Here is a 17,985-nt window from a genome sequence, read left to right as displayed (position 1 = left end):
CCTCCCCAAATTAGAACATTTTAAAATGAATTATCAACTGTATACACACACACACACACAAACACGCACACACATATCACATCACACATAAAAAAATCTGGAGTGTAGAGAGAAAAAACATTAATAGTATTTATATGTAAGAAGAAGAATTTTATAAATGGCACTATTTTCCTTAAAATGTTTTCTATTTTACAAGTTTTACAATAATCTTATTGCTTTTCTAATTAGTTACAAAATTAGAATGAAAGAAAAAATAAACAAAACAGTAAATTCAGGTTTTTTTTTTTTTTTTTTTGAGACAGAGTTTCACTCTTGTTGCCTAGGCTGGAGTGCAATGGCGTGATCTCGGCTCACTGCAACCTCCGCCTCCCGGGTTCAAGCGATTCTCCTGCCTCAGCCTCCCAAGTAGCTGGGGTTACAGGCATGCGCCACCACGCCTGGCTAATTTTGTATTTTTAGAAGAGATGGGTTTCTCCACATTTGTCAGGCTGGTCTCGAACTCCTGACCTCAGGTGATCTGCCCACCTCGGCCTCCCACAGGGCTGGGATTACGGGTGTGAGCCACAGCACCTGGCCACAAATGTAGATTTTTAAGTGCAGACAGATAAAAATAAATAAGAGTATGGCCAAGAAAGGACAAAATGGGACAAGCCACATAAATACTTCTCTTTAGGAACTACTGGTCAAGTACACTGAGAAATCACAGAAGGAATACACGTCATTAACTTTACTATGGAGGATAACTGAGCGGCAACCACATTAACCTAGTTGACGCTCCATAATGATAATTAGCTTTCCTTCTGAAAAGTTAATTTTTTTAAAATATTGTTTTTATGTTATTAAAATAGTCACATCAATTATAAATTTATAAGAAATTACTATTATTTTTAATTAAAATATGTTCTTAAAATGTTAAGACAAGAATGGTCAATTTGGGAAAGTTACTCTTCTAGCGTAAATGAATCATCTAATATGTGACCACATATATACTATGTTTTCAAACAGAGTGAGTGGCTAGACCATTGTTCCTATCTTTGTCATAATCTGATGTGCCTATTCTGGAAAACCTCCCTTTTGCACCTGTGATATTTTTGGTGTGCTTTTCAGGTAATTATAAGTTATATAAGTTATTCAAGTCACCTGGGAAACAAAAAAAGGGTTTTACAGCTTCAGAGTAGACTGCTATCCCTTTTGTCCACCCTGGGATAGCCACTTGAACTACTCAAGGAAGACTTCAGCTGTCCATCTAGTGGTTCTAACTGAGAAATGACATATGTCAGTATTTCTTCCAGAAACGACTCACGTGTTGGCATAATTTGAAAAGCAAAAATATAATAACAAGCTTACATCTGCAGTCTGCAGTACGTACAACTTATCAATGAACCCAAAATAAAGGTATTTAGGGCAAAAGTTTTCCCAGCTTTTGATTTTTCTTGGCTGCCTGTTCTAAATCCCAAAGGAGTAAGGTAGACAGTACTTTGGGGAATGAAAAAGCCATTTGCTTCTCTCCTATGCCAGCTGGGAATCTGATTTCCCAATTTTTTTAGTAAAACTCTTTCTCTGGGTACAAAGAATTTAATAAGAAACATCTCTTTGCAAACTCTGCATCAAAGCATGAACTAGATGATTGCTACTGAACCAACAGCCCTATTATTCTGTAACAGAAAAATTCACCTGTGTAGGATTAAAAAGGAATAATTTCAGAGCAAAAAGCAAGTACTGTTAATGCCTGTCCTGATCATACGCAGTAGCAAAGCAAAATATTTTGACAATTAGAAAGTGTTGGGAAAATATAGATACAGGCATAAGAATGGAAAAAATGACTTCCAAAAAAATGGACATACTGAATCCTTCTATGCCTAGCATATCAATACGGAAGAAAACTACAAGAATTATATTAAAAACACTCTTGACCACATTGAAATATCTGATAATGCATTGAGACCCATATAGCTTTCACCAAATTATACAATATTCCTCACCTCTTGCTGTATCTGCTGTTGCTGACGACTCTTCCTCCTTGAGTTTCTCCCTATATGCCTTAAATGACGATCCAGCATTTTTATTATTTTCTTTTTTCCTGTAACTCTGTTTCTTTTCTCACTTTTTTAATTCCCTTGTTCCCAAATAGAGGGGTTGTGCCTTCAGGGTATCCTCCCTCTCTCCCTTGGTGACTCATCTAATCTCATATTGGTATTTTTTTCTTCAACTGAATGCTCACATAAATTTATACTTTTTAGACTTCTCTTCTTTCTTGAGGACCAATTTCACACTCTTACGGAAGTTAAGGAGAGGTAAAATGACTCACCGATTCCTACACTACTTGCTCTTTTAAAAAAGATAATTCCTGCCAGGTGCGTTGGCTCACACCTGTAATCCCAGCACTTTGGGAGGCTGAGGCAGGTGGATCACCTGAAGTTGGGAGTTCAAGACCAGCCTGACCAACATGGAGAAACCCCATCTCTACTAAAAATACAAAATTAGCCAGGGTGGTGGCACATGCCTGTAATCCCAGCTACTCCGGAGGCTGAGGCAGGAGAATCACTTGAACCTGGGAGGCAGAGGATGCAGTGAGTCGAGATCGCGCTACTGCACTCCAGCCTGGCGGCAGAGTTAGATGTGGTCTTATTGATGAATATCCTAGGAAAAGACAGCCCTGCTGTGGGACAGGGCTTGTAGGCATGTTTGAGGAACTGAAAGGGAGCCAATATAATTAAAGCATAGTAAATCAAATGAGATGAGATAATCATGTTAGGCAGGAGCTAGATCATGCAGGACCCTGAAGGCCCAAGGTAAGGATTTGTAATTTTATTCTATGGAAATTTATTCTTCAATGGAAAACACTCAATGTATTTTTGGAAAAGGTACTACAGGGAATGTGAATAAAAGTAGAAGGATTAGTTCCAAGATTAATTTAATAGTCCAGGAGAGAGAGGGTGCTTGAACTATGTTGGTAGCATGGAGATGAAGAAAAGTAAATGGATTCTAGATATACTTCGAAAGCGACTGAACATAAAGAATGAGGAAAAGAGACGAATCAAGGATGGCTCCAAGAGATGTCTGACTTAAGCAACTGCTTGGCTGATGGTGCCATGGTAAGTAACATAGTAATTAGTTTTAGCTGTTCTTAGCAACTAGAAGAATGGAAGAGATAGAGGACTGCTGATTCTACAGCACAAAACAGCAAAAATAAGTAAATAAATAAAAAATAAATAAAATAAATAAAAAAATAAAACCAGGGTACGAAAAGAAAAGGCAATTAGGTTATCTATGAGAGAACAGCAATATCAGACCAAATTTCCCATGGAAAACAACTATAAAGGTTATATAAAATGCCCCTAAATCCCCAGCTATTTGAAGGGTTCCGGAGAACAACCAAGAGTCAGGACTTGAGAATCCAAGATTCCTTAGAGAAGGGAAACACTTTGAAGATCTCACTTCAATTCCCCCTTGAGATATTTGCCAATTACCAGCACAGAGCAAAAGGCCAAGCAGAAAGCAGCATCCCAGAACTTGTATGAATCTCACTGGGCTGGGAAGACACAAAAAGTGGATGTTGCACCACCAAGGAGCCAGGAATTCAGGATCTCAGGAAAATAAAAACGAACCTCAAAGAAAGGAGCCCAATATTCTGTTCAACTTTTCCTCTCCAGGAATGTGCTGAATGATAAACAGCATGGACTGAAATTCAGGAAATCCCAACAAAAAGATGTTGAAAAGAGGTTTTTAAAAAAAGCTTTCATCAGCCTCATGATACTTGAAATTCGGGACTTGCCAAGGAAGAGGTATCTTGGTAAATATGCCAAACTTTCAACCGAGACCTTGGCTAAGGGCTATATACCAGTAGTGCACCAACAGTGAGGCTATCAGAATTTCCTGACTGTCCTGAATTCAGGCTCGTGTCATATCAGTCACTTATGAATCAAAGTAATCAATGTTTTTCTAACTACTCACCAGAGGATATTAAATCCTATATGAAGAAAGATAACCATAATTCAGATTCTCTATAATTTTTCATCACAATGTTAATAAAACATTGCCAGGCACCCAAGGAAAAAGGATTGAATGATGAAAAACAAAACAACAGGAACAGGCTCACAGGCAATCTAGATGCGATGGTCATCAGACAGGAATTTTGCAACAACAGTTAATATACTCAAGAAAACAGATGAAAACATAAGAATTTGAATCTATGTAAATTTTAGGATACAAAATACAAAAACTAAAATTAAAAACTCAGTAATTGGAAACAACTGGATATTGGACAGTGAAGATATAAGTGAACATGAAAATAGGTGGCTAGAAAATCTCTAGGCTTACGAGAAGGGGGAAAAAAGAATGGAAACTGTGACATGACCTAACATACATGTAACTGTAGTCCCATAAGGAAAGAAGACAATAGAATAGAAATAATACTTAAAGAATATTAGCTAATTCCTGGGCTAGGTGACTGTAATCCCAACACTTTGTAATCATGCCTGTAATCCCAACACTTTGGGAGGCTGAGGTGGATAGATCACTTGAGGCCAGGAGTTTGAGACCAGCCTGTCCAACATGGCAAAACCCCGTCTCTACGAAAAATACAAAAATTGGCCAGGTGTGGTGATATGCGCCTATAATCCCAGCTTCTAGGGAGACTGCCAGGAGGCGGAGGTTGCAGGGAGCTGAAATCATGCCACTGCACACCAGCAAGACTCTGTCTCAAAAAAAAAAAAAAAATTTTAGCTAATTCCCAAACGACAAAATATAGTAAGCCAAAGATTGACTCAGGACCTCAAGATACTCTACAAGCTTTATGTAGATTACAAAAAAAAAAAAAAAAAAAAAAAAAAAAAAAAAGCTACAAAAGAGCACATCAATAGTAAAATTGGTGAAAACCAAAGATAAGATATAACCTTTAAAACAGCCAAAGGAAAACACATTAACTTCAAAGGAATAACAATACAATTAAAAGCCTGAGTTGACATAAACAGTGGCAGCCAGGTGATGATAAAAGAACATCTTGAAGGTGCATGAAGTAGGGACCCTTTAAAAGTGAGGTAAAATGAACACATTTTCAGGCAAACAAAAACAGAATTCATTACCAGAAGACGTGCACTAAAATTTCCTTGAAAAGGATAATTACCCAGATGCACATACAATCAAAAAAAAAAAAGAAATGAAGACTTCCAGAACGGTAAATTTGAGGACAAAGTGAAATGGATAATGATTATTTTAACAACGACATTTTATTACCACTGTTATTATTTCAACAATAATAATAATGACATCTTTGGGGTTGAAAACAAAGCAAAGACTGGAAGAGGGTCAAATGGAATTAAATTAAAAGGCCATTCCATTACCCTGAACTGGCAAAGGCAAAAATTTATGATAGACAAAAAAGTTAAAGATGTACATTGTAATCTCTAGACTAACCAGTAAAGATAGTAAAAGAATTTATAACAGAGAAGCTAAGAGAAAGGCATACGGGAAACTATTTGATTAATCCCAAAGAAAATAAGAAATGGAAGGGAAGTTCTAAAGGACTGATGATGGAAGCAAAATACAAATTGCAAAATTGTAAATTTAAACCCAAATAATGTGCTACAGTAATTACATTAAAGGTAAAACAGAGATTATCAAACTTAGTAAAAAAGCAAAAACCCAACTACATATGATGCTTAAAGAGATTCACCTTATGTACAAAGACAAAGAAAGATTTAAAGGAAATGGATAGAAAAAAAAAAAAGAATGTTATACGAGGCACAATTTGAGAGAACTAAAAACATACAGACAAATCCTTACATATGTGGCAATTTTAACACAAGTTTCTCAATTGAGTGATTTAAAAAAGACAAAAAAAATTCAGTAGTGATACAACAGATTGAACATGATTAATAAACTTAATTGCTGTCTATGGCGCACTGGCCTCAATTTTCTAAAACTGACCCTAAAGCAAGTGTCAACAAATCACCCACAAGTGAAATCATAGAATGATTCCAGACCACAACAGATACCAAACGAGGTATCAATAACAAAAATATAGCTAGAAAATCCCCAAATGCTGAGAGCACAAGGGAAAATTTAAAATATGATTTATTGAATGATAATAAAAAAAAAATACATCAAACTTGTAAGATCCATCTAAGTTGCATTTAGAGGGAATTTCATATACATTTTTTAAATTCCAAAAATATTCCAAAAAAACCCACAAAGGAGCCAGGCACAGTGGTCTGCACATCTGTATTCCCAGCTACTTGGGAGGCTGAGGAGGAAGGAGCAGTTAGTTGAACGCAGGAGTTCAGAAACCAGCTTGGGCAACACAGTGAGACCCCCATCTCTTAAAAAGATTTTTAAAAATAGGCTGGGCACAGTGGTTCACGCCTATAATCCCAGCACTTTGGGAGGCTGAGGTGGGCGGATCACGGGGACAGAAGATAGAGACCATCCTGGCTAATACGGTGAAACCCCGTCTCTATTAAAAATACAAAAAATTAGCCAGGCGTGGTGGTGGGCACCTGTAGTCCCACCTACTCGGGAGGCTGAGGCAGGAGAACAGCGTTAACCCGGAGGGCGGAGCTTGCAGTGAGCGGAGATCGCGCCACTGCACTCCAGCCTGGGCGACACAGCGAGACTCTGTCTCAAAAAAAAAAAAAAGATTTTAAAAAATAAATAAGCTGAAAATTAATGACTTAGGTACCCATCTCAAAAAACTTTAATACAGGAAATTAACATTTTTAAGTAGAAGAAATAAAAGTAAAGGCAGAAATCAGTAAAAACTTAAAAACAACATTCAATTTGAAAATGGACTCTGAAAAGACTGAGTAGTACAAAGAGACCCAAACTGCCAATAAGCAGATTTTGAAAAGGAGAGATCATAGATACTAGAAATAGCAAAACAATTATAAAAGGATATGCACACACACACAAAAAAACCTTAAGCTGAACTGGAAAATCCAGACAAAATGGACAAATCCCTTGAAAAGCAAAACTTGTCAAAACTGACAAAGAAACAGAAAATAGGAATAGCTTTTTATGTACTGAAGAAATAGAATCAATAATCTTCACAAGAAAATTCCAGATGGCTTCACCAGTGAATTATTTCAAACATTTGTGGATGAAATAAAATCAATCCTCACAAATTCTTCCAGAGAATTAAAAAGCATTTCCCAACTCATTTTATGACGTCAGCATAACCTTGATACCTAAATCTGTCAAATACTTTACAAGAAATTTAAATTGCTAGCCAATGTTTTTCGTGAACAAAAAAAAATTATAAATGAAGTATTATCTAGCATATACCATTTGAGTAATGTATAATTAAAAGCTAGGTTTATCCAGAAATTCAAGGATGCTTTAAAATTAGGAAATATATATCCTTCTCTTTCCCACCCGTCCCAAAACTAACACATATCTTTTGACAGAGCAACAACATTACTAAGAGTTTTGTCCTAAGGTAATAATCAGACAAGGCACAGTGATATGCTTCAGAATATCCACTATGTCGTTATTTGTAATAACTTCTAAATGCTCATGAATATGGAATTAGCTAAGTAATTTATATACATCTATCATAATCAGTTCAAAATTATAATATGATTCTGTACTTACTTGCATAGCTAGATGTTCAATATAGGCTGAGCTTAAAATATGTAAGGAGGTAGTTTTAGGCTAAACTTGATTTAACATGACTAAATGAAAATAGCAGGATACAAAAGCAAGACTATTTCTAAGGCAAAGAAAAACACTAATTTTATATGAAAGTGAAGAAAAACATATCATAAGAACATTTTGTCTAGATACAATAAATTGCCATCTTAAGTACATAAACAAAAAATGTTAATGTCAAACTTCAACAATTTTCTTCAGCAGAAAGAACATTTTCTTCTCAAAATCTAGTCAGAAAATTGCCCAAATATATATTTACTTAGACCAAAAATGCTACTTGATTTGACCAACCAATAGATAATCTCTCTCTCTTTATATATATATATATATACATATATATATATATATATGCAGTTAAAAGTATGAAGACAAAAACAAAATGCCCTGAAAGCACCAAATCCTTTACAAGTCAATCTATTTGTTACACATATAAAGCATTCAAAGTGGTACTTTTTTTTTTTTTTTTTTTTGAGACGGAGTCTCGCTCTGTCGCCCAGGCTGGAGTGCAATGGCCGGATCTCAGCTCACTGCAAGCTCCGCCTCCTGGGTTTACACCATTCTCCTGCCTCAGCCTCCTGAGTAGCTGGGACTACAGGTGCCTGCCACCTCGCCTGGCTAGCTTTTTGTATTCTTTAGTAGAGATGGGGTTTCACCGTGTTAGCCAGGATGGTCTCGATCTCCTGACCTCGTGATCCGCCCGTCTCGGCCTCCCAAAGTGCTGGGATTACAGACTTGAGCCACCGCGCCCGGCCTAAAAGTGGTACTTTTTAAGAAAAATCCACTGTGTAACAAATATATACACAAGAAGACTCAAAGTTCCAACAAGTTTAAAGGAAACTCCCTTTAATTTTACCAATTAGTAAGACAAGCAACCTTAATTAAAATCATTCCAATCCAGAGGTTACATAGTATATTACAAAGATACATAAAATAGGTTTCATAAAATAGGTTTCATTTCTACCATGCTAGCTCAGACCAATCAGCAGGGAATCCCCGGAACAAGGTATTGGGAAGGAACCTAAGGCATTCTTAGGATAATGTGCCTGAGGGATTCAGCAATGTTTGCTCAGTTATGGTTGTGGGTGGGGGGGGGGGGGGGTAGACGTTTATCACTATTGCCACCAGACCCAAATTCCTATTTTAGTTCAACTTCTTCCTCGCTATGTGATCACAAACGAATTCCTTACCCTCTCTGAACCTAGGCCGTGAGAAAGTAAAAATGAGCTCGGTTGATAATCAGACTGTGATATCCGAAAGATACAGAGAAGATCAACAGGTAGAAAGTTTTTCCTATGGTCACACTGCAGCTCCCAAATGACCAACAATCTCCCATTCTGTAAGGGATTATGTTTTCTCACCAGTGACTTTCCAAGTCCCCCTCATTTATCCTGTCTCCTAAACAAAGACTGCTGAAAGACCCAATTACTAACCCACCTCCACTTGATGTATAATAGCATTCAATCCAGGAGTCCCTGCTTCCAGCACAGCCCAAACCCTACTGAAAACTCCTCCCATTCTTTCTTTTCTTTTTTATTTTTTGGAGACAGAATCTCACTCTGTCACCCAGGCTGGAGTGCAGTGGCGCAATCTCAGCTCACTGCAACCTCTGCTCACTGCAACCTCCACTTCCTGGGTTCAAGTGATTCTCCTGCCTCAGCCTCCGGAGTAGCTGCGATTACAGGCTCCTGCCACCATGTTCAGCTAATTTTTGTATTTTTAGTAGAGATGGGGGTTTCATCATGTTGGTCTGGGTGATCTCGAACTCCTGACCTCAAGTGATCCGCCCACCTCGGCTTCCCAAAATGCTGGGATTACAGGCGTGGGCCACCGTGCCCAGCCCTCACGTTCTCTTTTACTGACACTCGGCGGTATCTGGCATATGCTCTTCCTAGCTGCAAAAGAGTCAACCTAACTTGTTTCACCACAGATGCATTCCTGGTGGTCTTCACCTGGTGGGTATTAAGAGTTTCTTTATATACCAACTATATTTATCCAGGGTGACTATAAGGATTAAATTAAATGCTATAATGTAAAACGCCAAGCATCTGCCTGGTATTAGCAAGTACACAACAAATATTAGTTCTCTCTCCTCTATGAGCTCAAAGTAAAGTTGTAAGTGTAATTTTATTTTTTATCACGGAACCAGTTCTTTACTATCAAGAAACTGCATATCTGCAAAACACAGCTAACAGCCAGAAAATTAGCCCCCCAAAGAAGAGAATTCTAAGCAACCAAAACAGATATGATCAAGTCCATGAAATAAAAGATCATCCACTTTACTGTGAGGTAACTCCTAAAATCCTACTTAGACACCATTTGTTCATTTTAAACACATATTATTTTTAATAAACTTTGGAAATATGGTTTCCACACCCATAGCAAATTAAAACCAGCAACTGCAAATGGTTAGGAATAAGTAGGCAAAAAAAAACAGCTGCTCAACGAGGCAGGAGACAGAAAACTTGTAACTATCAAACATAAGAAGTTAAAATGTTTACAAATCTTTTGTCATCTAATGCAGTGGCTTCTATATTTTTTTGATTGAAAATCCCAAACATAAAATACTTGAGGCACATATCTACAGTATATGTGCTTTCATTTATAAACATACAGATAGTATAAAACACATACTAAAAACAGAAGTTAAAAGATCAAAATTTTGTTTTACTTTTTAGTTTACTATTTTAACTATCAACTATTTTAAATATTAATTCATTTTAATCTTTCAATCACTAAAAATGTTATTATTATTAACATATTAAGTGAGCATTATTATTAAATATATCTCTATTTTTTAAAATCTTTGTTTCTTCATTTGTGAAGTTCAATGTATTTTGACACTTGGTTTTAAGAGTTGTCATAAGTCACAGCTGAAAAACTTATCTTACAAAGATGAGATCTATATAGAAGAACATGTCACTTACTAATTTCCTAAATCATATTACTTTTCCATTCTATCACCAAATACGCAAACATTTTTATTCAAAGTCAGCTACCTGATGTCAATGTTATTAAAATTTTCTTTTTCCTAACTGCAATAAGATATTTTTACAAATCAAAATGTTCGGCTTTCCAATAAATGGTCCAAAGTCAATTAAAATTCATTGTAAGGAAGATTTTCAACAGTTAGGAAATACCTCAACACGCTTTCAAAATGTTCTCCATAACATTTGTTTCTTTTGAAAAGCAGGTACTTTCTCACTTACTATTTAAAATGTTGATTTTGCCTTGATGTGACAACTTAGGGATTGTTTTCCTAAAAATATCTGCTAAATTTTTATTTGTGGTAGCCTCTTGTCATCATGGGTAAGAACAGCATATAGAATACTCATCTTCTGTGATAAAAATGTGTGATTAATCTTTGAGTTCTACAATTCTTTTAAATGCTTTGACAGCAAACCTCTGTTCCCCATCTCAATACAAAGTATCATAGATTCTTCTTTTAAAAAGTATTTTAAAAAGGACTATATAACAGAAAACTGGAAAAACTCTGAGAAACTCATGATGCTGTTGCTGGCATCTACATTAAAGAATTCACACATCTTCCCTCAGTAAACCACACTCTCAGCGACCACCTACCTGAATGCAGGTGGACCTAGGAAAACCTCACAGCCAATTCATATAGTACGAATAGAAAAGCTCAATCCTTTTCCCTTTTGGGGCATAAAATAAACAAATAGACGTTCTCATATTTACTTCTCAAAATTGACTTGCTTCACCTCACTTTGTAAATTACTGATCTAGTGAAGGCGCATAAAGCTTCCAGATCTATATTAGGTGCTGAGGGTATTATAGTTATAGCTTACACCTATTAATACTACTACTATATTACACAGACAGGTACCCAATAAACACTGATTAAATGCAAGCAATATTATTCAAATCATAGCTCTAAGTCGCCAAAAATCAGTTAACTTACGCACAGTGTATTTCATTTAAGCAAATACAATGGTAATCCAATATTGTTAGACTGGGCTATTTTAACACTCAACCTCCAAGTATTCAGAAAATTTACTGGTTCAGAATGACTTATTACCCAAGGTTTCCAGGTTACCATGAATTCTACAGTCACTCTTCATTTTTCCCTCCCAGAATAAGATGACTTAGAAAATTAAAGAGCACATTTACTAAGTATATGCTTCAGTCTCCTAAAACACATTTACTGTTTTATATTATGAAAACTAATAGCACTATCAGTATTTTATCCACTAATTTAAAATAAATTCAAGCTTTAATACTACAAATATAGTTTTCATATTTCAAGTGATAGCAGAAGCAGACATTATAGACTTCATATTTAACACCACTATTACTACGGAACAGTATTTACTTTTTCCATAAGTAACGAAGACAGTAATACTTTGTGAGTCAAGAAAGTCACTCAACAATTTCTGAATGTCTAAAAACTATCAGAGGTGAAATAAAAGTTATACTATATCCACAGACATTTGATACCTGTGTAATAGGAATGTCAAAAGCACTAAAGGAAAATGGTTTATAGGAAGGAAAGATCACTGTAGCCTAAAATGAACTAAAGACCACTTCAGACACAAGCTGGGGTAGGTAGAAAGAAGTAACTCAAAACTGAGGGAAACAATGTCATCCGTTTTCTTAATAAAAATGTCTAATTCAAAATACCAAATATGAGACACATTCAAGTAAAAATTTAGAGAAACATTCAATTCTTAATATATTATTTATTAAGCTATTCAAGTAACACATATATGGAAACAGTACTTATCTACCCTTTGGCTTTATAAAACCCTTCAACTTAAACCTGAAATGAGAATCATCAGGAAGAGAAAGAAAAATAAAAAGGAGCTGTAAGTAAAGAGAAAAAAGTCCTTGGGCATTAAATCTCCGTATGCTTTTCTCAAAGCTAAAAGCTTTCTATTTTCTGGACCTTTTTCTTTCATGGCATTTTCTCCTGGTATATTCAACATATGTCATTTTACTTTAACTTGGAAAAGTGATAAAAGTTCACTTTGAAAGGAAATATATTTTAGTAATTTCCAGTCCACAAGAGGGCTCCAGTAATTCTTACATGAATGGAAGTGATACAACAAAAATTATAATAAAAATATTCATTAAGCACATAAAATATACTGGAAAAAATTTGAATTGTCATTATCTCATTCAACTCCTATTACAAATTGTTGTTATCTGCTACCATTTTTACATTAACAGTTGTTAAAGATACGGGGCTTTTCTTTGTTTTATCAACTAAAATGTTCTGAATCACAAAATTGCTCTGCCATTATTCTCACACTGTCAATTTCTCTCTTAAAGTTTTCAATGTAATAGATATTATAAAGTATAATTTTAGTCCAAAGCTCTAAATAGTAGCCTAAATGTTGTATACAATACTCTTACAAAAACAAGAATGTATTTCTTGATAACTTTACCAATCCAGAAAACAAAATTACCACTGCTGCCCAGTCTTAGGTCTTATTACTAACACAGGCAGTGAACATTTTCTTGCAAAAATCCTACAGTGGTTAACATAAGTCACACTGCAACTATAAACAATGAATATTGCCGCATCATGAACTATGATCTTGGCTGAAAAATAAATAAATAAATACATCATTTAAATACAATATATTATAATGATACTCTGTTCACGTATTTTCAGATTTCTTCAAAAATAAGTTACTACACTAAGATGTTATTAAATCTAGTTCAAACTCAATCACTCTTAGCAAAGAAAAACCAACATTTCAAGTAAATACATTTATATTTATAGGACATACATATTACAGAATGTAGTAAAAGTACCAACTACAAATTATGTTTTAAAGGGTACAGCAAATCCATTCACTAGGGGTGCCACTCCCTCATCCAAAAAATTGAGATTTGGATTATTAAAAATGAGAGTCCTTATGCTAAACACAAAAAATTATTGAATGTTTAAAAATAAATTTTAAATGTGAGTTCTATGTACAAAACAAAAACCAAAGCTAAAAAATCTATTTTAAAGTGAGTCATAATCATGGCCATAAAGACTTTACCAAAAACATCAATTGATTTAGCAATTATTGTAGCTCGAGAATAAATTATCTCTATTGGAAACATGACAGAGGTTGTAACTTCGCCACCCCATCCCATCTCCCCAACAGGATTTTCCTATACAACTGACAAGCACCATTAACATATAAAAGATTGACTTCGATAGAAATGACACCACCGCCAAAAAGTAAAAGTGTAACATTTGTTTCTAAACAGCACATGCTGTCAACTAGGAGAAAGCTTAATTAACATTGTACTGCATCTAGCAAAAATGTGCTTATTCATAAATGCAAGTTTAGCGGATTGTAACAGTACACATCCTGATCAATTCAGAGTTATGCTACAAGGGATGTATGTCATTAGCTTTGCCGTGGGAGTGGTGAGAGGAGCTCTTCAAGGTTTGGAGTGGTAAATTGTTCTGTCATGAATGTAAACGAAAATCAATTGTCAATTAATGGTATGAAGAGTTTAATAATTATGAAGCATTTAATCGACAACTTCTAACCAATATTTGTCATGTTATATTTCAAAAAGTTAAGAATTCTAGGCATATAGCAAATGATAGACTTCTTAAGCAAAAATGCAAAGTAAAGTAATAAATGAACGTTTAAAAGACTTTCACAAAGAAAAAAATCTTAACCTCTAACCGGTTGAACAGAAAACAAGACATAAAAAAATACTCAGAACAATCAAACTGTGCTGTACCTTAGTACCCACTCTGAAATAGCATCATCAGGGCATTATATGTTTATTACATAATACTGCTTTGCCCTTGCATATCACCTTTAATCAAAGGATCTCAAAGCACCACAGAATCATCAAGGCCTTAACATACAGTCTGAAACAGATAAACTGTTATATTTTATAATTGCAGATATTAATAAAACCCTGCTCCTACTTCCCAGTCCTCTGATCCTAACATCAGCCTCCAAACCTCTCTCTGACTTGGAAACAGTATTTCCCAAATCATCTCAATCTGTGACCGATGCTACGCACATTACAGCTTTTCTTCACTGGACCTAAAGGAAGTAGTGGCACTGTTTTAATAACACACATCTATTTCATTCCAACTTCCGTGAGAGAATAGATGGTACTTAAGGTTAACCTATCTTGCACTGTGCTTGATGATATAAAATGGAGGCTTTCGAGAGAGCAAATCTTTGCTCGAGGCGATGAACCCACAGATCACTCATCAAACAAGGGAAATAGCATTTCCCAGCTCTGTCTAGAGACCGCTCCCGGCAGCTCCAAGAGCGATATAGAGGAAACCTTGTCCAACCGTCCTTAACCAGGCAGGAGGCTATTTCATGTGTGCACACCAGAAGAGAAGCGAAAACTAAAAGGACAACGCACGAGTTTTAGGACTCAGGAAGGAGAGTGTAAAGCTGTTATGTGGCCACCCAAGAGACAGAACACTGTGTTTCCTTTGCATTAAATGGGAAATTAAACAAGAGCAAAATGCCTTTAAGCCAAGGTCAAAATAAGCCATTTAGAATCATTTAATTTTTATTATAAAATCTGTTTATGAGGTTTGCTCCTATAGAAACATCTGGCGTTTTAAAATTTAATCAGCAGGCCGGGTGCAGTGGCTCACGCCTGTAATCCCAGCACTTTGGGAGGCCAAGATGGGTGGATCATCTGAGGTCAGGAGTTTGAGGCCAGCCTGGCCAACATGGTGAAACCCTGTCTCCACCAAAAAAAAAAAAAAAAATTAGCCGGGCGCCCTGGCGTGGTGGTGGGCGCCTGTAATCCCAGCTACTTGGGAGGCTGAGGCAGGAGAATCGCTTGAACCCCAGAGGCAGAGGTTGCAGTGAACCAAGATCGCGCCATTGCACTCCAGCCTGGGCAACAAGAGCAAACCTCCGTCTCAAAAAATAAAAATAAAATTAAAATTAAAAAATAAAATTTAATCATCAGCAATGTTCAATTTGTTTCCACTGAATACACAAACACTCAAATGTTAACATATGTGAGCACAACTACATTAACTTCAACTCTTTCATAAACAGGATTATTCCTCTTCCTGTTAATTAACTGCCTTATGTTTGTCCTTAGGACTGCAAAGTGTAACTTCACACTCACACAAACCAAGACCCCAGCACTGTAAGGATACACGGTTACTGCCAGTCAACAGACTCACAACCTTAGCCTTTATAAACAAAACAAAAAGAAAGGCGTCAATACACAACAGTACTTTTTGTTTCAAGCTCTCAACACTCAGTGATCGTGATCGAGGCTCAATACTACGTTTCCTTAGCTTTATGTCTAATATGGAATCTACTACTAATAAATATTTGCCATTAAAAAGCCCTGGAATAGTCACAGTAAGTACCAATACAGGGTCAGCCTACGTTTGTGAAAATTCCAAAATATCTTAATATTTTTGTTGCCATCCATATTCTGACATTTCAGAAAGCTCACGGCAAATTCTAACATACTTTTTCTTGAAGAGATGTATATCCCTGTTCTTGAAAAATATCAAGTTCGTCCCTACTGCACTGATGATCTTGTCTGTGTCATAAAGCAAGATTCCCGTTTCCTTACCTATTCTCTCGTAGGGACACCCGTCCTCAGCTCTGCCCAGTGTCACTGACGTTTTCAGAAACGTTAAAATACTAGTGTTCGGAGGCTTCCAGCAAAGAGGGAGGAGATGTTTTGTCCCCTCAAGCTACCAGGATACATCTCCCTACTTCTCCACTGTCTTCAATGATTTAGAAAACACGACCAAATGGGAGAACCTATATTAAAAGCAGTACTTTCTAAAAGGGGGAAACCAGAAGCTCCAACTTCTCCAAATCGCTCAGCACGGTGGCTTTGCGACAGTCCCCAGCAAATCTTCGCCCCACGCCTGCCGTCTTTCCGATTAAATAAGATTGGAAACCACAGTTAAATCAGAGTGTCATAACTTATCGTCACTTACCATATCCGCCGGGACATTACTGGACATCTTGCCGTTTGATATATACCCAGATGTTTACGGAAAAAAAAAAAAAAAAAACAAAGAAAAAACAGCAGAAGTCTTCAAGCTACAGAAATAAGCCTTCACGATTTGACTGGTTCGTGATGTGCTTTCTCCCCCAAAAATAAGTTATTTCGGAGCCAAAGTGCCGGTCAGGCCGAGGTTCTGGTGCGAAGAGGAACAACCCCCAGGAGCTGTGTGGCCGGAGCAGGAAGAAACTCCCGGGACAGCAGAGGCAGCCCCTGTCGTCGTCAGCAGCAGCAGCAGCCCCAGGACCGGCCGCGCCAGGTGGACCAAGCCGAGTGACACACGGACATGAAGAAGGGTGGGAGGGGGTTAAATCCGCCTTCCTCCTTTCCCAGCCCCGGCAATGATTCACACTCGCTCCCGAGTCAAGTCCTCATTAAGCAGGAGAAAAATGCCCCAGCGTGGATGTACACAGATAACTATGTAGCTACACATCGACGCGTGAGCCTTGAGTGGCGGCCGAGCGGTGGCCGGACGCTGGCCGCGGACTTGCCGAGCCGCTCTCGGGGCGCCCGCGCGGACGGCGCGGGTGAACGGCTCAACTCGCGCCGCCGGGACGAAGAGCGGGACCGCGGAAACCCGCGCTCAAGGGCATTTAACTAGTTGGGAGCCAAAGCGTAAGACCGGGACGGGGGCCCGACAGCGCGGGGTGCTCGGGGCCGGCCGGGACACTCCACAGCCCCTCTGGGCTCAGGCCGCGGGCGCCTCCGGGCAGCAGCGCGGGTCGGGGCACATCGTCTCCAGCTCCTCGGCGCTCCTCTTCTGCCTCCGCCTCCCCCGCCGCCGCCTCCGCGGTCTCCGCCTTCCCCTCCCCTCCCCGGCCTCGCGAGCTCCGGGCGACGCCGACTTCGGCTGGTCCCCGGAAGAGGCCGGGTCCTCCCTCTCCTCAGCCCGGGAATGGTTTCCTCTCAGAGCTTTGTTTCTCCTCCTCCACTTTTCAATCCCACACGCCGCAGCCGCCTCCTGTCATCGCCTCTCAAACCAACATGGCGGCAGTGGCGGCGGCGGCACCGGCGGCGGCTGCCTGAGCGAGAGTAGGGGAAACGGGGAGAGCACGGGCCCCCCTTCGCAGCCACCGCCCCCGTCCTCGTCCTCCCTCCGCGGGCACTAAGTGCGTCACCACGGAGACCACCCTCGAGCATCACGGGAAGTGTAGTCTACGAGGATGGGGGGAGGGAGCCGCCGAATGCGTCCTCGCCCGGCTCCGAAGCCACGCCCCCCATAGCAACAGTTGCGAGGAAAGGAAAGCTCCCTTCCCTTGCTTTGGACAAGCTGCTGCCCAGGAGTTAAGTGATACCTGCTACCAGGAGTGCTATGATCATGAGAATTGTTGGGAGAAAATA

General features: G+C 38.2%; 1 protein-coding gene across 3 annotated transcripts in view; it reads right to left on the bottom strand.

Annotated features, from left to right (window-relative positions):
• The window catches only part of UBL3 (ubiquitin like 3), a 75,425-nt gene extending 57,657 nt beyond the window's left edge, over positions 1–17,768 (bottom strand). Inside the window, exon 1 of one of the 3 annotated variants that reach the window (XR_004054678.1) lies at positions 16,201–16,433. Coding sequence is in view for 2 of the 3 variants with exons in the window: in XM_030922153.1 (XP_030778013.1) it covers positions 1,983–2,060 (78 nt within the window). In the remaining variant the exon portion in view is untranslated. Of the gene's footprint in view, positions 1–1,982; positions 2,215–16,200; positions 16,434–16,576 lie in introns of those variants that run through there. The other 2 variants (XM_010367088.2, XM_030922153.1) reach the window with 2 other exon arrangements.
• Positions 17,769–17,985: the final 217 nt, after the last annotated feature.

The sequence above is a fragment of the Rhinopithecus roxellana genome, chromosome 18 (genome assembly GCF_007565055.1).
Source record: "Rhinopithecus roxellana isolate Shanxi Qingling chromosome 18, ASM756505v1, whole genome shotgun sequence".
Lineage (NCBI taxonomy): Eukaryota > Metazoa > Chordata > Mammalia > Primates > Cercopithecidae > Rhinopithecus > Rhinopithecus roxellana.
The sequence above is the reverse complement of the archived record's forward strand: the minus strand, read 5'-3'. Positions and strand labels throughout refer to the sequence as shown.